At 36.4% G+C, this 22,857-nt stretch overlaps 1 protein-coding gene across 2 annotated transcripts in view; it reads right to left on the bottom strand.

Annotated features, from left to right (window-relative positions):
- The window catches only part of Sec16 (endoplasmic reticulum export factor secretory 16), a 592,575-nt gene that overhangs the window by 83,547 nt on the left and 486,171 nt on the right, over positions 1-22,857 (bottom strand). For both annotated transcript variants that reach the window (XM_090389538.1, XM_090389539.1), the window contains exons 28-29: positions 20,395-20,610; positions 20,191-20,274 (exon numbers count right to left, since the gene is read on the bottom strand). In XM_090389538.1, the coding sequence (XP_090245664.1) occupies positions 20,191-20,274; positions 20,395-20,610 (300 nt within the window). The remainder of the gene's footprint in view (positions 1-20,190; positions 20,275-20,394; positions 20,611-22,857) is intronic.

Genomic DNA, 22,857 nt, shown 5'->3' with positions numbered 1-22,857 from the left:
GATAAATTTGTTAATCATTTCAAATGTTTTTTTCACTTATCATACCAACTTAAAAATTATTAAACTAGGTCCTGTGAGGACACTAGGGTTTAACCACATGCTTAAAGGGATCGAGTCAATTTTAGACTAATTATTTTTATTATTATTATTTATTTTTTTTTTTTTAAAGAAAAAAGGAGGCACTACCCAATTCCAACATCTGTTGGCAAAAGTGCAGTTACTGTGTCCGATGGTACCATATGAAAGGCACAGTCATCTTCTAGTGCCAGAGCAGTGTGATAACAACTAAATTATTCCATGAGAACAGACAAATTTCTTCAAAATTCCTTGAAATGCAACAGATGTTGCAACTCGGGAGTGCCCTCTGCCAGGAGCTATGGAAAAAGAACCCATTTTTTCAAAGTCATCTCATTATTTTGCACAATCAATTTTGGGAAGTAGGCCCTAAGTTATAATATTTAAGTGTATATACATTATTTAGCAAACGTACAACAATTTGAGATATATACTTGCTTACATTCTACAATTGTGGTTTGATAAAAATTTTCTGCAGAATATAACAACATTGAGTATATTTTATCACAGTAGCAGCAGTGACACAAGGAAACAAGCTTATACATAATCAGTTAAAAAAACCTTCCCATTTCATTTGTTCATCCCATCTAGTCCTTCCTTGAATTCATCCAAACTACCCACCTCTACAACACCAGGTGGTAATTGTTTGTTCCTTTTCTGGGCGAAGCCAACACGAGAAACGTTCGCTAACTTAAGTGACAAATTAGTTTCCCGATACTGCATTCTAGCGCTGCTCACTTGGTAAACAGACGGTTGGTATTATCGGTGTGGAGAAGAAGTCGAGAATGATATATTGATTGACAGGTAGGCTGGCAAATGATGTACCAATTGATGAGTGAACACAACAGATGATAACATCGGTTTAGTATCGCTTGCCCTAATGAACGCTTTCCATAATGGCGAAAAAAGGTCAAGGTTACCTCCACTTGAGTCCCATAGGAGCTTGAACCCCCCCCCCCAAAGTGGAGGGGGTAACCTGACTTTTTTTTATTTAGAATCATGGGCAGACTAGTGCATAAATTGTTTATTAACAAAAAATTAATTTTTTTATTACTGTACAGGTAGTTCTCGACTTTACGAGTTAATTCGTTCCTAGCATGCGCTCGTAAAGTGGGAATTTATTTCACATAGACATAAGGTTAAAAATAGGGGTTACGTTCTCAACAATGAAATTAGTTAGCTAATTAGTTTATGTTTAAACAATGATTAATTTATTCAAAGAAATGAAAACATAGCCTGTAAAATAAAACAAATTATAATAATAGAGAAATCATTTACGACTTACAAATGTTAAAGAATGTTTATTTTTCATCATCATCGACTAAATGCACACTCGGTGATCACTGATTATTGGCTCGGCACTCGTTGGTTTGTTGCATAAGGAGTCATCTTCTTCAGAAATGTTTCAAGAGGCATGTTTTTCCAAGATAATCTCTTAATTATTTTAATTATAAATCTCTCTTTTAATTATAAATTTCACGATTGCATGCATAAGCATTTTTTAACGGCACACACAAATTGCAATCAACACGATTCGCGTGGAGTAAAAAGTTTAGGAAGCTTAAAAAAAAAAAAGAACAAAGAAGATTCTGAAAATTTATGTTCAGTAAAGGGGAAACACATTTCACCATATTAACGTGAAAAACCACACCATTCCAGCTATCGGTATTTTCGCAAATGCAAGAAGATCGAGTTTACTACCCGTTTATAATTACTTGCAGTAACAGAAAAGCCCAATAAATCGGCAAGTGCAAAATGCTTTTGTTTTATGGTCATGACCTCCAGAAATGTGCTTTGGAAAAATATCACAAAAGCGTTTAAAATTGATTTTTATAACAGATCACCACCAAAGACGGAGGATGCGGAAAGGTCAGGGAACGACCACCGCATATCCCGGAGAAATATGGCCATAGTTGATAATGCTCCTAAAAACAAAATAACAAACAAACTTATAACAGAACATATGATAACGATGAAAGTGTAAGGCATTTTAATGATATGAATTAGTAACTAATACAATTTACAAACCATGCTCATTACCTTTTATATGGCCTTAAGGTCACGCTCATCACCTTAAAAATGATATTTTAGAGAGATAAACAGCTTAGTTATACAGCGAAAATTTCAACATCCGAAATCTTGAAACGAATTACCAAAAAACAATGTGTTATTGGGATTTTTTATGATATTTTAACGATACAATGGTGTCTCTGGAACTGATTAATATCGTAAAGCTGGATACACTGTATTGTATAGCTACGCATGTGGTTCGAAATGCGGTATTTATGAATGTTTAACATTCATTTTTTCACGTTAACGTTCATAGTTTTGTTATTGAAAATATGAACTTTAATGTTCATATTTTCGATTTTGTTGATACTTGATACTTGGGGGGAAAAAACTCTTAAACGCGAGAACTCATAAAGCGAGAACTGCCTGTATTTTTATTTTTATGTTCAATAATATACCCTAATGGTGAAAAAAGGCCAGGTTACCTCCACCTGAAGCCCTCCTGTAGTGGAGGGGGTAACCTGACCTTTTTTCCCCAGAATCAAGGGTCGACAAGCGAATAAATAATTAACAAAATATTTATTTTTTACTACCGAAGTTTTATTTTTAAAGACACTCATGCAGATACACACGTATCATAATGTCAACCAACACCTCAATAGCTATTCACAATATACACTGGTGTTCAAAGAAAGTACATCACTATGAATTTCACATTTCTAACCCTTTTTCAGGATGGTATGTTACAATAATGACTAGCATCACAAACAGAAATATAAACAAAAGATATTTATTAATAGTTAAGGCAAAGCTAAGTAATATTTGACAGGTGCTCTCAAAATATTCCAAAATGAGCACTTTCAACCTTTACACAACAGTTTTGGTAAACACGACAATTATGGCTGAAATGTTACCCGAAGCCCTGTTTGCTTCAGTTTATCATTTTAACTGGAAAACAAAATGAAAAGTTCACCAGTTGCAAACTAATATTTAGTTGAACCGTCTCTGGCCCTGATGATGGCAGCACATCATCAAGGCATTGACAAGATCAATTTCTGAAGATAATCAACTGATAGTTTGTGGTTCCAAACATGAATTATGGCTTCCTGAAGTTCACGAAGGGTCTTTGGTTTCTTTCTGGCAACAGCAGATTCCACACGATGCCAACAGTTCTCTATAGGATTCAGGTCCGGGCTGTTTCCTGGCCAGCTAGCAGTTGTAACGGACCGTTATTCCAACCATTTTTTCACCTGTAACAAATGTGAACACATTACTGTCGAACCTCAAATGCAGAAATGAAGCTAAAGTAACTACAGAAGTGCCTACATACACTTTTCGCCTGATGACATTGAGCAGAGTCATCCTGAAAGATGCAATTACTTGGCAGGTTGAAATGGTTGGCAGCAATTTTCCTTCCAATACAGCCAGGTATCCATTGGCATTTACGGACCCTTTTATAAACTGCAGGTGACCTACTCTGCGATACGAAATGCACCCCCATATCATTTGGTTGGTAGGGAATTTCACTGTAGACACCATACAGTCTGGATGGTATTTTTTACTATCTCCCATCAGAGCCATGCATGTTGAATTACTTCTCATCCAAGAAAATAACTGAATTCCACTGCTCGGAAGTCCATTTGACATGCTCCTTACACCAAATTAATCGGCCCTTTTTCATTTTTTGTGTGAGGAGGGGCTTCTTCTTAGGACAACAGGCTACAAGTCCATTTTTGAAGAGGCGTTTTCTGACTGTTACTGCACTTGCTACCACGCCAGTATGTTCTTCCCATTCTCTTGTCAACTCAGACGAAGAAGCTTTGCGGTTTTTACGACATAAGTGCTTCAAAACACGATCCTGTTTTGGCGTAGAGACTTGTTTGCATCCGGTTCCTTTTTACCTATCAGCAGAAACAGTATTCTTGAATTTGGAAAGAAATCTACTCACTGTTGACTGATTACAAGAGACACTATAAGCAATATGACTGGAAGGACATCCTTCCTCACATAAAGCAACAATAGCACTTTTTCTTCGTGGTGTCAACTGCATATAACTCACTATCCTGACACAAGCAAGGAATTCAAAAAGCAAGGACTGCAACTCTTGCAGAGCATGCTTATATAGCTGAAAGTAACAGCTGATGCAATCTGTAAGCAATATTGCCATATACTTACATTATTCGGATGACAATTACAATTTTACGGGGTGATGCACTTTTTTTGAACACCAGTGTATATATAACATACTTCTTTCTCTTCCTATTATTTCCTAACCTACCCCTTAAGGTCAGGTTATGAAATAAAACGAAAAATAAAGTAACATTTTCCTTTTTTTGTAACCAAACCTAAATCAATAATATAGTAAAAAGACTCATGAATTCCAAAAATCTGCTTTTAATAATGAGAAAAAAACATAATGAAGAACATAAAAATGAATGGAATGGAACTTTTTCAAAAAAAAAAAAAAAATAATAATAAATTCATAAATACAAATCATATAATTGGACCTCAATAGCTATTCGCAATTTGAGTAATAATATTCTGAAAAGTACCTCGATAATTTTTCCCATAAATTTGACGCTACATATATTCGTTCATGTGACCTGTCAACATATCTTTACAGCTGTCACTTAGTCTTTTAGTCACACTTTTTCATCTCTTACACTGGGCTTCAATGTTATTCATATGTGTTCCTGTATGTTGATCTACAAAATGTTCGTGTTTCACCATTAAATGTTTGTAATTCTTTTTTTCTAAGGCCGCAAATACATCTATATCCACGCCATCCATCTGTTATGATAGCAGTATTTTTCTTCACTACTTTTCTAATAATGCGTAAAAGAGTTTTTGATTTCCAATTTTTTATGAATTTCATGAAGGCAAATTTTGATTCTCTTTCAAATACTCCAAACACTCATTTCTTCTTAGCAGTTAAATTTCTTCCTCTGTGATTTTTGGTTTTACCAATACAGTTTCTTCTGCTTCTACAGTTTTCCCCAATTCACCCAACTTAATGGGTTTTTTCAACAACTGCAATTCACAAATATCTCTTAGTTTCTTATAAAATTTAATTGCTGTTACTTTCGAAATCTGCAGTTGGAATGCTGTCGTAGTTGCTGGCATGCATGTTGACCAAAAGTATATAATAAACATCTTTTTTAATGGAAGTTTTTTATTTTCCATAAAACTGTTTTAATAAAGAAATTCACGCAGAACATTTTTTTCATAACTGAGCAGTTATGAAAACTTTCCACATGACTGTTCGTGATTCAATTAATTTAAAATAATCATTGCACTCAAAACAGTACAATTTCGGTCTTATTAATTTAGTTTTCATCAAAAAATCAAGCAACATTTTATTTTCCTTACAAATTTCTTCCATCTTTAAAAGATTCATCACTACTATTTCTATTACCTGTTTACCGTTCATTGCAAAAACAATTATGCACCGTTCTTTACTCATAAATACACATCATAATGCCAACCAATGACTACATAGTAGCATGTCGTCTGTCATGCCCACCACCAATCATTTCATTGTTTGCCACGCCTACCTGTCAATCAATATATCGTTCTCAACTTCTGATCCAGACTGATAACACCTACCGTCTGTTTACTGAGCGAGCAGTGCTAGAGTGCGGTATTGGGAAACTAATTTTCTGGGTAAGTTAGCCAACGTTTCCAGTGGTTCTCGTGTTGGCTTTCTTTACCTTTTCTGCAACCAACCTACAACTATCCTTTCTCAATTTGAATACATGTGATTGTGATACATGCCTACTTCATTGGTGTGTGTGTGTAGTCTGGGCAAGAAGGATTCCATCAGTTTTGAGCTAACTCAATCCATTCAAGGCCTAAAACACCTCAAACAGATCTCCCAGCAAGCGCCTAGACTCCAGATTCTGCAATTTGCAAAACTGAACCTTTCCGGATAAGAGCATCCTTTTGCACTCCACACCAATCTTGCTCTTCTCTGCATCCATTCTAACAGATCCACATCCTTCCCAAAATGAGGCTTCCAGACTTGCATGCATTACTCAAGATATGGCCTAACCATTGATTTATACAATGGGATAATTACCATTTTTATGCCAGCTGGAAAATCCTTTCTATCATTGAGAAAACCACATAAGCTATCCTGACAGCCTGTCTGCACTGCTCAGAGAACTTCATATCTGAGTGCACAATTATCCCCCATGTCTTTTTCATTCTTCACTGCCCTGAGTGCGTTCTCACACTCAAGGCAGTGAAGAATGACCTCGTACATTAAGCTGGGATTACTGCTCCCCCATAAGAAGTACTTTTCATTTATTAATATTAAACTTCAATTGCCATTTCTTAGTCCATTTATCTAGATCTTGTTGCAGTAGCATACTCTGATCCACTACCCCACCAACTTTTGTGTTATCATAACTCAGACATTAAGTCTCATAGGCCTTCATCAAAATCATTAATTAACATACAGGACAAAAATGGGAGAGCTGAACCCTAGAGGACTTTGCCAATAGCATAAGTCGAATAAGCGCAGTGCCCACTGATAACCACTCTGTCTTCTCTCACTCAACCATCCCTTTATTCATAGCAAAAATCTGCCTTAATGCTACACTGTTCCAATTTCTAACGCAGTCTTTTATGTGCAAGAGTATCAAAAGGTTTTCTGAAATCTAGGTATATGATGTCAAAATTATTTTTTTGCAAAAATAATGCAAAAATTATTTTTTGTATCATTTCCTTTGTAACTATTTGTAAAATGGTAAGAGAAGTTTACCTCAATATAGTACGTAGAACACTTCAATATGATATTCTCCAGGAATTAAGATGAAAAAATGAAGAAAACTATATAACAGTTTTTAACTATATAATAGTTACATGGCAGTGTTTGGTGGGTCGGAAAACTGCTAGATTGGTGGGATTCACAGACAAAGATTAACGGTAGCTGCAGGCAGAGGTGAAAGTGATTCTTGCACTGCTTCTATTGTAATGAGCAGCAGCCTAGAGAGCAAGTTGCTGGGGACTTCAAGAGCTGCTGGGAGTCATCATGCAACAAGTAAATACATGAGCTGTGTTAGGGTAACAAAGAGTAAGAACAAGTGCATGTATACTTGCATGTACGCTAATGCAAGACGTATAGTAAATAAACTTGATGAATTCGAAGTGCTGATCAAGACATCAAAGGCAGATATTGTTGGGATATCAGAGACATGGTATCACACAGATATAGGAAATGCAGAATTGGAATTTGGGGAGTACAATGTGTACAGAGAGGACAGACAGGGTAGGAAGGGAGGAGGAGCTATGCTGTTAGTTAAGAAATACAAAATCTAAGGAAGTGCATCCAGTTGACACAGGTGGACAGTGCAATGTTGAATCTGTTTGGTGTGACAAACACTGGGAAAGGGAAAAAGAGAGCAGGAGTATGTTATAGGCCTAATGACTTTGATGAGTACAAAGAACAGTTGAACACTTGTAATGAGGGTTTTGACTTTTTAGATATTGACTGGAACTTGTGGGTTGGTCATTTGCACGCTAGCAAGACTTTTGTGGATTTATGGAGGATTGTTTACTAGAGCAGCATGTTCGAGGGGCAACCAAAGGGAATAATACCCTTGATCTGATTACCAGCAATGGTCATTCATGCATGATAACTAGGTGACAGTGATCACAATGTACTGGTGTGGGATTTACTTAAAGTTGTAACTGACATCAATGGTAAAGGGAAGGGCATTTGTTTTCATAAAGGTGACTACAGTGGTCTGAGAAAGTTTTTAAATTCTATAGAGTGGGATCAGCTGATGATGTTACCAACAGTAAATTCTAAATGGGAAGCCTTCAGGGACTTAATCTTGGAGGCTACTAGGCTTTTCATACCAAATAAGAAATACTATTCAAGGTTCAGGCTTAAATGGATGTTGGATGAGGCTCGTGGCAGAGAAGAAGAATGCATGGTATGCATATAAATTATCAGGTGACACAGAAGCCTATGGCAGATATAAGCTAGTCTGTAACCAAGTCACAAAGAAGGTTAGGCAGTCGAAGGCAGATTATGAAAAATCTTTGGCAAAGGACACAAAGAAAAACAGCAAAGAGTTCTTTACTCATGTAAACTCAAGAAAGAAGGGGATGAATCAGACTGGTCCACTTAACATTGATGGTTCGACTATCGATGATCCTGCTCATCAAGTAGCTGATAAACTGAATGAATGAGTATTTTGCATCTACATTCACACATGAGGAGTTATTCAAAGAGGGGAATGTCAGAGGTTTATCAAACTCTAACAGGGAGCTAAGTGATTTTGTAATAACTGAGAGCAAAGTGAAGGAGAAATTGTTGAAGTTAAATATAAAAAAGTCACCTGGGGCAGATGGAATCTATCCAATTATAATGAAGGAGGCAGCAAGGGAAGTAAGCAAACCCTTAGCCATAATTATGAGAGCATCCCTAGAGCATCAACAGGGGAGGTCCCAATAGACTGGAGATGTGCAAATGTATTCCCAATTCACAAAGGGGATTCAAAGGGTAAAGGGGACACAAATAATTATAGACCTGTTAGTTTAACTTATGTTCTGGGGAAAATAATGGAGTCACTGGTTAAAGAGGTGATACAGGATCACCTAGACAAGACAGCATCCAAGTTTGCAGATGATACAAAGGTTAGCCGGATTGTTAATGACAATAAAGACAGTATGCTACTGCAACAGGATCTAGAAAAGTTAGGCAGATGGGCTGAAAAGTTTCAAATGAAGTTTAACATTGACAAATGCAAAGTACTCCAAATGGGTAGCAGTAACCCAAGAGAAACGTACCAACTTTGTGGTACTATACTCAGGGAGGTGGAGAATGAAAAAGACCTGGGGGTAATTGTACAGTCAGATATGAAGTTCTCTGAGCATTGCAGATGGGCTGTCAGAGCAGGTCATGGAGTTATGTCAATGATATATAGGAATATTGCTAGCAGAGACAAAGCGGTGATTATCCCTTTGTGTAAGGCAATGGTCTGCCACACCTTGAGTACTGTATACAGGTCTGGAGGCCTCATTTTTGGAAGGATGTAGAGTTGCTAGAATGAGTACAGAGAAGGGCAACAAGATTGGTGAGAGGAACAAATGGGTGCGCTTACGAAGAAAGGCTTAAGTTCTGCAAGTTGCAGCAGCTGGAGACTAGGCACCTGCGAGGTGATCTGATCGAGGTGTATAAGGTCTTGAATGGTTTAGAGCAGGCTCAATGCTGACAGGATACTTCTGCTTGCTCAGATTAAGACCCTGAGTGGGGCACAGATTCAGATTGAGTAAAGACAGTTGTAGAATAGATGTGTGGAAGTTTGCCTTTTGCCAGCGGGTAGTTGATTGCTGGAACAGACTTCCATCTGTTGTTGTGGAAGTTGATAGCTTAAATCTAAGGCTGAACTAGACAAGCATTTGGAGTGACTGGATGGGTGAAATGGCAACTTTTTTTTTTTTTTTTTTTTTTTTTGGCTGATACTGTATAAGCTTGCTTTCTTGCATCATATGCCTCAACTAATGCTAATAGTTCAATCACATTGATCAGACAAGATTGCCCCTTAACAAATACACACTGTGACTGCAATTTATCCGCATACTTGTCTAGATGGTCTATCCTAACTTTAACCAGCGACTCCATTATTTTCCCCTGGAATAGAAGTCAAGTTAACAGGTCTATGATTACTCATGTCTCCCTTTGATGCATCTTTGTGAATTTGGGGATATATTTGCACATCTACAGTCCATAATGATATCCACTGAATCGAGGGATGCTCTCACAATCATTGCTAAAGATTTTCTTACCTCTTTTACTGCCTCCTTTATTATGACTGGATAGATTCAGATTCCATCCACCCCACATGCCTTTTTTTTCCCAGTTAGATTCTACAGTTGCTCTTCCACTTTCCTCTCAATTATCACAAATTACTAAATTTTCTGTCAGAATGGGACTCACATCTGGCATCCTCCTACCTAAAAAATTCTTCATGTGTGAATGTAGATGCAAAATACCCATCCAGTTTGTCAGCTACCTGAGAAGGATCATCAACAGTTAATTTCATATCTAGTAACTCAATGTGATTCAACCCCTTCCTTCTATTGTAAACAGCGAAAGAAAGAGGAAGAAAGTCTTTGTTGTTTTCCTTTCCATTCTTTCCCTGAGACTTCTTGTAATCTGCCTCAGCTTGCATAACCTCCTTTTGTAACGTGAGTGCAGACTAGTGTATATCTACTGTAGGCAATCAGTATCACCTGAAAATTTATGTGTATCCCATGCATTTTTCTTTGCTGTTGAGAGTCTCATCAGTCTATCTGACATCCATTTACATCCTTGAACTGTTATCTCTTATTTGGTATAAAAAGCCTAGTAGCTTCTATGATAACATTTCAGAATGGTTCCCATTTAGATATGGTTGTTAGCAACTTCCAACAGTTAGTCTTAGCATTAGCATTAGTAGAGGCATTTGATGCAAGAAAGCAAGCTTATGCAGCATCAGCCAAAAAAAAAAAAAAAAAAAAAAAAGTAACATAAATAAATAAAAATAACCACTTCCACTTCACCCCTCTGTTCGTTCGAAATACCTGTCCAGCTGAGCCTTAAACTTATTTAGGCTATCAACTTCCACGACAAGGGATGGAAGTCTGTTCCACCCACCAACCACCCGCTGGCTAAAGGCAAATTTCCGCACATCTATCCTACATCTGTCTTTCCTCAATTTGAATTTATGCCCTCTCAGGTGATTTTTCTGAGCTAGAGGAAGAATCCCATCAGCATTGAGCATGCTCAAACCATTCAAGGCTTTGTACACCTCTATCAGATCACCCCGCTGGTGCCTAGTTTCCAGACACTGTAATTTGCAAAACTTAAGCCTTTCTTCGTAAGAGAACCCCTTTGTCCCATTCACCAATCTAGTTGCCCTTCTCTGTACTCGTTCCAGCAGCTCTACATCCTTCCTGAAATGAGGCCTCCAGGCCTGTATACAGTACTCTAGGTGTGGCCTGACCATTGCCTTATACAAGGGAATAATCACCTCCTTATCCCTGCTAGAAAAATTCCTATATATCATTGACAATACACCATGAGCTACTCTTGCAGCTCGTCTGCACTGCTCAGAGAACTTCATATCTGCCTGCACCACCACCCCCAGGTCCCTTTCATTCTCTACCACTGTCAGTGTAGTACCACAGAGTTGATACGTTGCTCTGGGGTTGCTGTTTCCCATATAGTCTTGCTGCCTGGAATTTAACTGCCTTTGACTGCTGTAGTAACCTTTATGAAAGTAAAAGTCCTTTCCATTCCCTTTGACAGTAGTTAATTAGTTACATTTTTAAGTATATCACACATCAATACATTGTGAACAATGTCACCTAGTGGGTCTTTTATCTATAGATTATTAATACATGATGGGTCATCGCTGATAATCAGATCAAGAGTATTGCTTTCTCTAATTGCCTCACTAACATGCTGGTGACGGAAGCAATCATCTAATAAATCCAAAAGTCTTCCTACTGTGCAAGTGACTAAACCACAAGGTCTAGTCAATACCTGGAACGTTAATGCCCCCCATTTTAAAGATATTCTAATTTATTGGCCAACTTGGTATGTCTATACAGTTGTTCATTACACTCTAGACAGTCAGTAGTCCTATAACACACCACTGCACTCATTTTTTTTTCCAGTGCTTATATCAACACCAAGCTGACTCAACATTGCACTGGCCTCCCATGTCCACTATATACAATGCATTAGATTTTATGTTCTTCTTAACTAAGAGCATAACCCATTTTCTGACCTACCTATCCTTGCTGTATACACAGTAGTCTCCCCACATTCAAATTCTGAATTATTTATCTGACACACCATGTCTATAATATCCCCACAATATCTGCATTTGAGGACATGATTTGATCAGTACTTCAAATTCATCAAATTTATTTACTATGCTCCTAGGTTTACTGTACATACAAGTATACTTACAAATGTTTTAACTCTTCGTGAACTAATCCTAACACAATTCATGTATTTGCTTGTTCCACAAGGAAACCCCAGCAGGTTTTGAAATCACCAATATCTTGCTTTCCAGGCTGCTGCATGTTCTAATAGAAGCAATGTAAGAATCATTTTCACCTCTGCTTGCAGCTGCACATGTCCTCCAAGGCTAGCATTTTTCTGACCCACTTAACATTGCCTCGAATAGCTTCAACAAATATTCTTACACTGCTCTCATTTAAGTGTATTTCTACAGTTGTAAGTTATGATTTTTTCTTCTCTTTTTGTTTAGGTAAATCTCAGAATACATATCTCACATGCAAGGATGGATCGCACAGATAGTGTAATATGAGTAACAATGCAGCCCAAAAATTATTCAAAAAATTGTTCCTTTGCATATTTTTGTGTCTGCATTAACTGTAAAAAAAAAAAAAAAAAAGCAGTACTGGATGTATTTAAATGGAAATTATTTTAATATTTTATTATTAATGTTTTTTTCTGTGACATTAGTCTTTGTGGATGCATTTTCTGTGTCAAAATACATTTACAATACTATATAATATACTATCTGGGCAAGGTTATGCAAGTATTTAGTATACTTAAATTATTATATAACATTATAGAAATTAATTTTAATTCCTCAAGTCCTCTATACTGTGGAATTTGCTGAACTGACTGAAGCCTTTCCTGGTAAGAGCACCCTTTTGCTCCACACACCAATCTTGTTGCTGTTCTCTGCATCCATTCTAAAAGATTCCCATCTTTCCTAAAATGAGGCTTCCATAATGCCTAACCATTGATTTATACAATGGGATAATCATCACTTTATAACTGCTGTAAAAATCCTGTATATCACTGAGAAAACCACATGACCTATCATGACACAACTGCCCAGTTACACTCAGGTCTTTTTCATTTTCATTTTCCACTACCTTGAGTGTAGTACCATAGAGTTGGTAAGTTATGCATGGGTTACTACTACCCATATGCAGTACTTTGCATTTGTCAATGTTAAACTTCAATTGCCATTTCTCAGCTCATTTGCATAACATTTCTAGATCCTGTTCCAATAGCATACCATCATTCCTGTCATTAACCACCTGGCTAACCTTTGTATCATCTCATCTGCAAACTTGGACATTAAGCCTGATGTGCCTTCATCAATATCACTGATAAATATACAAAACAACAATAGGCCCAACACTAAACCCTGGGGGACTCCAACACCTTAGTCCACGAAGAGCAGTATCCACTGATTGTCTTCTCCTACTCCACTATCCTTTTATCCATAGCAGCAACTTGCCTGTAATGCCACATTGCTCCAATTTGTACAGCAGTCCTTTATGTGCAACAGCATCAAAAGAGTTCCTGATATCCAAGTACAGCAGGCCCTCATTATAACGCGGTTTGCTTTATGCTGATTTGCTATGACGCTGTTCTTATATTATAACCAGTATCTGACTATAACGCTGTCACAAATCACTATAATGCTCTTTTACAGATTGCATTTTTGGCATATTTAACGAAATCATTTCATTTGATGGAGTTGATTGCTTGAAAATGAATAGCAAAACAGCATTAAAATGTTTCCCACGCTCAGTGAAGTTTTCTCACATGCTAATTTAATTGCAGTACGGTGACTTGTTACGTAGTTCCGAGATCAACGTTTTAAAAAATGATCAAGTATAATGCTCGTAATATTTGCGTTATATATGCATTTATCCGATGTCTAGTCATCACTCAGTACAGTAGCGTAACGGACAGTTTACTCGAACATTGTATCATAATTAATGCAACCAACGCAGTTACATTTTTGAAGAGTTAATAATGGCGGATAAGAATGAAAAAGCAACAAGGTCTGGATGCAGTATGAAGACTATAAATGTAAGAAAAAGATTGAATTTGAAAATTAAATTAGATGTTTTAAAGTGAATTGATTCCAGTCAACGACAAGCAGATGTGTGCTATAATTTAGGACTGGTAAGTTTAACTGTAAGAACAATTATAAAAAATAAAGAATTAATTTTAGCAGCAGGAAAGACAGCTGTTCCACTGCAAGCAACTAGGGCTAGGCCGGCTATTAGGATTGAAATGGAGACTCTTTAACTAATTTTATTGAAGATAATATCCAATGCAGAATTCAGTTAAGTTAAATATTGAGAGAGAGAGAGAGAGAGAGAGAGAGAGAGATTAGCCTATATGATGATCTGAAGAAAACACCTAAAAAAAAAATTGTGGAACGATTTAAAACTAGAAAGTGCTGGTTGATTGAATTCATTTAAAATCCAGGGAGAATCCACAAGTGCAGGAGCCGAAACTTTCAAAAAAAGAACTTGTTAAAATTATTGAAGAGGGGTATTGTGTGTTATACTTCTCAACAAGTTTTTAACATAGATGAAGCAAGCCTTTTTTGGAAACAAATGCCTAAAAGAAGTTTCATATTGAAAGAAGAAAAAAACATGCCAGGTTTCAAAGCGGCGAAGGATCGGTTGACTTTATTGTTGGGGGATAACTCTGCAGAGGATTTAAAATTAAAACTCCTTTTAGTTTACCAGGAAGAGGGCCAAAGTACAACCCAAAATCGACACATTTTTCATGATTAAATTCATCAATTAAATTCATGATTTTAATACATAAGTAGTTACCACATAATTATATACATATGTAATGCAGAATATTTTATATGTACAAATATTTGAATATTAAATATTTTGACCGACATTTGTGCATCTTTTCACTACCGTTTATTATTGATTAGGAAATATACTATGGCACCGACTGCAACTCACAAATACATATGTTACCCCATGGGAATACGGTGCTCACTTAGCGCGGATTCACTTAGCACTATGTTTTTCCAGAACAAATTATCACCATTAAGCAGGGGTCACTTGTATATGATATCAAAATTATTTTTTTTGCATTCAGTTCCTATGATCATATTGTAGAATCCAGTCACAAAATTTCCCTTAACAAATGCATGCTGTGTCTGAATTATAACTGCAGTCTTGTTTAGATGGTCTTGCATTACTTTGTTAATCAGAGATCCATTATTTTCTGTAGAACAGAAGTTAAACTAAGAGGTCTGTAATCACTTGTCACCCATTGATCCCCCCCCCCACTGTGAACTGGGTATATATTTGCACATCTCCAGTCCACTGGACCCACCAGGAACTATAAAAAATACATACATCGCCAAGGAGCCCAGAGTGTTCAATGACACATGTCGACGGTGCCACATGGCCTCAGTAACAATCCAACACATCAGCGTGGGATGCAAGGTGATTCTTGTACCCAGCCTGAGTACACTCACAGACACCACCAGGTAGCCAGGATAATACATCAGAAGCTAGCAAGGAAATACCAGTTGATCGAAGAAAGTGTACCATACTACAAGTACAAACCCCAGGCAGTACTAGAGACCCCAACCCACAAGCTGTACTGGGACCGCGCCATAATAACGGATAGGACAATCCCGCACAACAGACCGGACATAACCCTTGTGGACAAGAAGGAAAAGGCTACCTATCTGATTGACATAGTGGTACCAAACACTGGCAACCTGCAGAAAACCCATGGAGAAAAAATCAGAAAGTAAACGAACCTAAGATAGGATATCAAAGAGATGTGGCATATGCAACAAGTAACGACCATCCCGATCGTGTCAACCACAATTATGGTGCCAAAGACCCTACATAACAGCCTAGCAGCAATAGGTCTCCCAGTGAACACCTACAAGGAACTCCAAAAAGTAGCAATCCTGAACACCTGTAGGATAGTCAGAGTTCCTCGACCAACAGTAACACCAGACATAACGACAACCACCCTGTGTACTTGGTAGCAATACCCATCATTAGGTGGAACCCCTATTCAGGGAATAGGGGTTCCACCTAATGATGAGAGCATATAAGAGCAACCTATAAGAGCAACAATAATGGTGCTCCCTCAAATTCCTACCCCAGGGGCTCGCATCTGGTGAGTATGGGCTTGGCACACCCAGGATCTTGAGCTGGATATCATCATTCTTCTCTTTCTTGGCGATTCCCTTCTACTTCTCTCTCTCTCTCTCTCTGGGTAACTTGGGAATTTTTTTTTTTTAGCTGGTGCAGCATAAGCCTCAGGCTTCCTTGCACTATATGGCTAGTAATAATAATAATAATATATAATAATGTCTCATTAGTTCATCTGACATCCATTTAAGCCTAACAGTACTTCTTGGTTGGTAGGAAAAGCCTAGTGGTTTTATGATAAGTTCCTTGAATGCTTCCCATTTAGAATTTTCTGATGGTAACATCGTCAGTTGGTCCCACTGTATAAAATTTAAAAACTGCTTGAGATCTTCAAAGTCACCTTTATGAAAGCAAAAACCCTTCCCTTCCCTATACCAATGATGGTAGTTGCATCATTAAATAAATGCCACACCAATACGCTATGATCACTACCACCTAATGGTTCCTTTATTTACAGATTCTTAATGCATGAATAATCGCTGCTGATAATCTGATCAAGGGTATTACTCCCTTTTGTTACCTCTCTAACATGCTGCTGTAGAAAAGTCATCCAATTAATCCACAAATGTGCTAGTGTGTGTGTGTGTGTGTGTGGGGGCAACTCACTCTCAATTTCCTGTCAAGATCTGGGATGTTAAAATCACTCATTATAAGGCATTCTGATTTTTTGGCCTACTCTGTTTCTTTCAGTTGTTCATTGTACTCATGAGAGTCATTAGGCCTATAATACACTCCTACTCTCATCTTTCTTTCCCAGTGCTTATGTCACACCAAAATGACTCAATTGCACGGTCCATCCATGTCTGGATGCACTTCCTTAGATTTTGCATGTTTCTTAACTAACAGCATAACTCCGCCTCCCTTCCTATCCTATCTATCTTTTCTGAACCTGTACACATTGTACTCCCCAAATTCCAATTCTGCATTCCTTATATCTGGATGACACAATGTCTCTGAACCAACAATATCTGTGTTTGATGTCTTGACCAGAACTTCAAATTTATAAAATTTATTTACTATAATCCTAGTGTCAGTGTACATGCAACTATGCATGCACCTGTTCTTACTCTTAGTTACCTTAACACTGCTCCCATGTATTTGCTTATTCCATGATGACTCCCAGCAGTCCTTGAAATACCAGTTGCCTTGCTTTCCAGACTGCTGCTTGTACCCACAGAAGCAGTGCAAGAATTACTTTCACCTCTGCTTGTGGCTATTGTTAATCTATTAGTCTCTGTATTTCCCCAAATATAGCAGTTTTCTGACCCACAATACTGCCTCCATAGCATCAGCAAATATTCTTGAAACCTTTTTATTTAAGTGTATTCTATCGCTGTAGAAGTAGTCTCTCGATTAACAAGCACAGACTGCACTGAGAAAAATTCTACCCCATGAGTCTCGAACAATCTTTACAGGGTGAACTGATTGAAAAGGTTCTCATCACATAGTCCCTCCTATCATGTCTGGGCAGAATTGCAGACACTTTCAAATTTAACCCTAACTGGCACTTTTTTTTTCAAAATTGCCCTGTACTTGTGAAGGTGTCTGTAGATCTCCTACTCAATGTCATTAGTGCCAATGTGTACAATAGTATCAACTTTTGTGCCCTTAAAAGATGATATCTGCTCTACAACATCATGAACTTTAGCCCCTAGCAGAATATATATATACCCTTGTCCCATTCCACCTATCCTTTTTTGCACAATATATTTCCCGTTCCCTTATAATAGGATCACTGAACATCTAGCTCCTGTGGGAACAGTGCATTCTGTCTTGGGGGTTGCTACTGCATTGCTGACAAATGTACACCGAAACTGAGTCTTCTAGATGAGCAGAAAACCCACTACAATATCCGTGTTTGATGTCTTGACCAGAACTTCAAATTTATAAAATTTAAATAAACTATTATTATGGGGGACTTCAATGCTAAGGTTGGAAAAAGACAAAAAAAAAAAAGCACAGAAAGGGGAACTATAGGAAATTTTGGAATTGGTGAAAGAAATGAAAGCAGTGAAAGACTTGTAGAATTTGCAGAATCTCAAGGATTGTCAGTAATGAACACTTTTTTCAAGAAAAGGGAAAAGGTTGAACAGAAAGTGGACATGGAAGAGTCCAAATGGATTAACAACTAATGAAAGTGACTTCATCCTCACTAACAGAAGATATATCGTGAATGATGTTACCGTCCTGAATAAGGTAAATGTTGGAAGTGATCACAGAATGGTAAGATGTACACTTGATATAGATGTAGGAAGGAAAAAACTGACAAGTAAATAATACAAAGGTCTTTGAGATAACAGAAGAGGAGAAAAAGCAGTATGTACTGGAACTTAAGAACAAGTTTGAGCTTCTGCAGGAAATTTCATTATAAAGGGAAGGAAATTAACCTTATGACATATAGGGAGATGTACAAGCCACCTCTCAGAAGGTATTGTCATTACAGAAAGAAATAATGGGCTATCCAACTCTTTCCCACACTAAACAGTAATGTGTGGATTGGTGGAAAAGCACCTAGACGAATTTAAGGAAGAATTTCCCACCCTCTAAACAAGAAAAACCTCATCTCTTTTCCAAGCTAATAAGGTCCACAACTATAGCATGACCAGTTAAAACATCAGCATTCAGCATGAATCTTCAAATTCACACTTACCCTGAAAAACCCATTAATATCATTAGCATTAGAGAGGCAATATGATGCAAGAAAGCAAGAAAGAAAGCATTAGCATTAGAGAGGCAATATGATGCAAGAAAGCAAGCTTATACAGCATCAGCCAAAAAAAAAAAAAAAAAAAAAAACTCCTTCCCATTTCACCCATTCATTTGCTCCAAATGTTTGTCTAGTTCTGCCTTGAATTTATTTAAGCTGTCCACACTTCAACATGCCAAAACAACTGGGAACATCTGTAATATATCTATTAAATAGCAGTCATTAGGCATTTTATATACACTAAAGGAGCCAACAGAGCCCAAAATAACATTATAGGTTTTAGCAAATCTGATTAAGGGAACAGGAATAGTGATCTGGCAAAACCTTAGTAATCTTAGTAATCAAAACCTGTAACCTTAGTTATCCTGTAATTAAGGTTATGCCAGTAAGCTACTCTATTTTAATAAAGAAATTGGTACTATTTAAACACAGGTATCGAAATTTTTTTAGAAAATAATGATTCCCCCCCCCCCCCATTATGTTTTTTTCTGTTATTACTGTCTGGGGCTACTATTATCCCTCCAGCTACAGAGCTTAGGCTTACACTATTTAGAAATGACTATGTTTATCTACAAGTCAACCTAAAGTTACTAATATATTTATAATTGAATAACATCACCAAGAAGATGAATCCATTATTCATTTGTTACTCAATGGCAATGCTGTAACTGGTTTCTGAGCTATTAGGCTCCATCATCAGGCAACAGGATCCCTCATTTAGTGACCTCGTTTTGAACAGTGAATAGATGCACTGAATCTAAATGAGCACCCAAAAATTCTGTGAATGAAAACAGTAACTTTCATTATATGTACAATATTACAGCCTTTATTTCTGAGCTTATAATATAATCCCTATTATTTCAAAAAGAGCATCTAACTTCTTCAAACTATTTCAATATCTTCATCAAAAATACCCATCTTCTTTATTAAATTGCTGCATTTACCAATAAAGTGTGATAATAGCAGTTATATTTTTCCTATTTTCAATAGGTTTTCTTCTCCACACTGCATAGCTGCTCATTTAGATCTAAAATATTTATCCACTGATCACTATAAAGCCACTGAATGAGCCTTCTTACTAGCTGAGATGGAGTCAGCTACCAATAGTGTTCTGAAGGTTTTTAATGAATAACAGATTCACCTTCTTCATGATGCTATTTGATTGAAAAGAATATTAGTAACTTCAGGGTGAATTCTGGATTAATGGAGTCATTTCTAAAGAGTATAAGATACAGTTACATAAGCTATGTAACTGTAGGATAGTAATGTCCCTGGACAGTAAAGACAGAAAAACATAACATAATGTAGCATAGTATTATTTTCTTAAAGATGTTGTGCATTTATAAAAAACATATAAGGAAGGATTTTTAAAGTAAGTAATCCATTCATGCAGAAATACATACCGTTGGATTTTTATCATCAGGTAGGATCATTTGATTTGGAGCTTTGGGTAAAAGTTTGTTGAATATTCCTCCAAGCCAACTTGTCTGAAAAAAATATATGAAAATAAAAATAAATAAATGAAATAAAATAATATAAAGCACTATCATGATTCATTTTAGGATTTAACTGAACAGTGCTTAGAAATTTAAAACTTCCAAACTTACATTGACCTTTTTTTCTTCTCTTTTGCCTAGTTTTTTTGGCTCTTCATATGTTTTCCGAACTGGCTGAGATGGAGGTGGTACAGAACCAGAGTGAGACCTATATGATGCTGTATGGTTACTGCTTGTACTTAACACACTGTCTCGCCTCTCTCTTTGTGTTCCTGTGCTACTGCTACTATTCTGACGTTCCCTGGCCTGTTTATTACTTGAATGTCCCTGTTACACATACACACACATTTTGCTTGTTATTCAAACAAGAAAATACACTCAATTTTTCATAACAATTTTAATATATATTAAATTTTAGATCAATTCTGGTACCCTATTTTTTTGTTATTCAAACAGGAAAATACACTCAATATTTCACAACAATTTTAATATATATTAAATTTTAGATCAATTCTGGTACCCTAGCAGGAAAGAATTATTCCTAATATTAATAGTACTATATGCTTCAGATAAAGCAAAATGGCAACTGAAGTTTAATGCTTCTAAAAGAAAGTTATGCATTTGAGCACCAGAAATCCTGGAATCACATATAATTTGGAAGGAGAGGAGCTAAAAGTGGTTTAAGGTACAAAAGACTTAGGTGTTATGATGCAATTTGACATGAAATTTTCTGTGCAGCTATTCTGTCAGAACTTTTGCTAATTTTTTTTTGCTAGTAGGATGAAGGATGTCATATCCCTCTATTATACAAGACAATAGTTAGACTGCATTTAGAAAATAACACCTAAAAAAGATATAGAACTTCTGGAGAGGGTTCAAAGAAGCGCAACCAGAGTACTGTTGACAGCAAATCAATGCCTATATGAAAAATGGCTTAGAAAGGTGTGGAGTGCAAAGTTTGATAACTAGACATCTAAAGGCAGATCAGATTGAGGTGAACAAAGTGCTGAAAGGGTTGAGAAAAATTAACGAGAAAGGTCTATTCTCCCTTATAGATGAGACAAGAACCAGGGATCTAATGAAGTTCACCTGTGGATAGCAGATTCTTGAAGACTGGGATAAATCGCCTCCCAACATGGCATGGGCACCACACCTAAATTTAAAGCAGAATTGTATGGTTAGCTTGTGAGAAATAGGAATAGTATGAATATTCTATTTTATTTAAGTTCATATTATTATTTATTTATTTATTTTAGGCTGATACAGAAAAAGGCAGTTTTTTTTTTTCATTTGGCTTTACTAATACAGAATCACTTTCAAAAATGTTTATACAATTAATACATTTCTTGAGAAACCAAATGTCTATTCTCCCTTATATACATATAATATGTATATAAGGGAGATAATATGTATATACATATGCTTGAAAATACATATAAAATGTGCTGGCTTATTTTATTTAAATCACAGGATATTTGTTTACTACTGCAGATAATAAAATGTTGATTGGAAGATTACATATGCCAATAACATAATTTTTCATTTTCCAGACTCCTATTCGGGACCCTGATCATTATGTCTTGCCAACAGAAGAGATTTTGAAGTAGTATGATTATTTTAAGTACAGTAAATTATTTAAATCACTTATTGACAAAAAAAAAAAAAAAAAAAAAAAAAATAGTTCACACATTTGTCTAAATCAGAGACTCCCAAACTTTTCATTACCTTGTGATCCCCCTACCCCCAGTACAAGTACAAATAAACAGATCTGACATAAAACTTATACATAAATACACAACTTTTATAAATCAATATATGCCTAAATAAATTTAACCAATCTGCATCAACCAAGCAAGGGATATAAAAAAGTGTTTGTCCATATGCTTTTATAAAAAGTGCTTCATATAAATAATGCACGACCTCCAAAAAACCAAGTGCACCCCTCCCCAAGGTAGGAACCTCTGATCTAAATGAACATTTTCATAATGCGATTCTCAGCACATTACTTCCCATTGTAAGGGAAATTTTCGGGGAAAAAAAAAAAAAAAAAAAAATTGGCACCAGGATTTGAACAAAACTGTTTTATATGATTAGAATCTTCATATTCTGCCAACTTTGCATGTACCTGATTTTTTTTGAAGTTATAATTGCTGAGTGGTGAGGCCAAAATCAGACTTGCAATGTTGGCCTATATTGGTCTTTATTGACCTTATAAGAGAGATGCCACTTTTTTTCCTTAACAAAGTGATATTTTGTCCATTTCAATCACATCCACGTTACTGAAAGTGATTAAGAGCTTACATCACTATGATTTTATAACTTTTGTAACACTTTCCAGATATAAATATATAAGTTATATGTATGTATAATTATTATTTTTAAATGTCTAACCATATATATATATATATGGTTAGACAGTCTATTATCAGTCTATTATTATTATTCTGAGTATACAAAGTATAAATAGACACATGACTGTGAATATATGTGCACAACTAGGTCTAAATGTGTGAATATGATTTTGGGTGCATGAATGTTTAACTGTGTGTGTGTGTGTGTGTGAGAGAGAGAGAG

Source organism: Mastigoproctus giganteus, chromosome 2 (assembly GCF_048544385.1).
Source record: "Mastigoproctus giganteus isolate SK-2022 chromosome 2, ASM4854438v1, whole genome shotgun sequence".
NCBI lineage: Eukaryota > Metazoa > Arthropoda > Arachnida > Uropygi > Thelyphonidae > Mastigoproctus > Mastigoproctus giganteus.
This window is presented reverse-complemented; position numbering and strand designations above follow the sequence as displayed.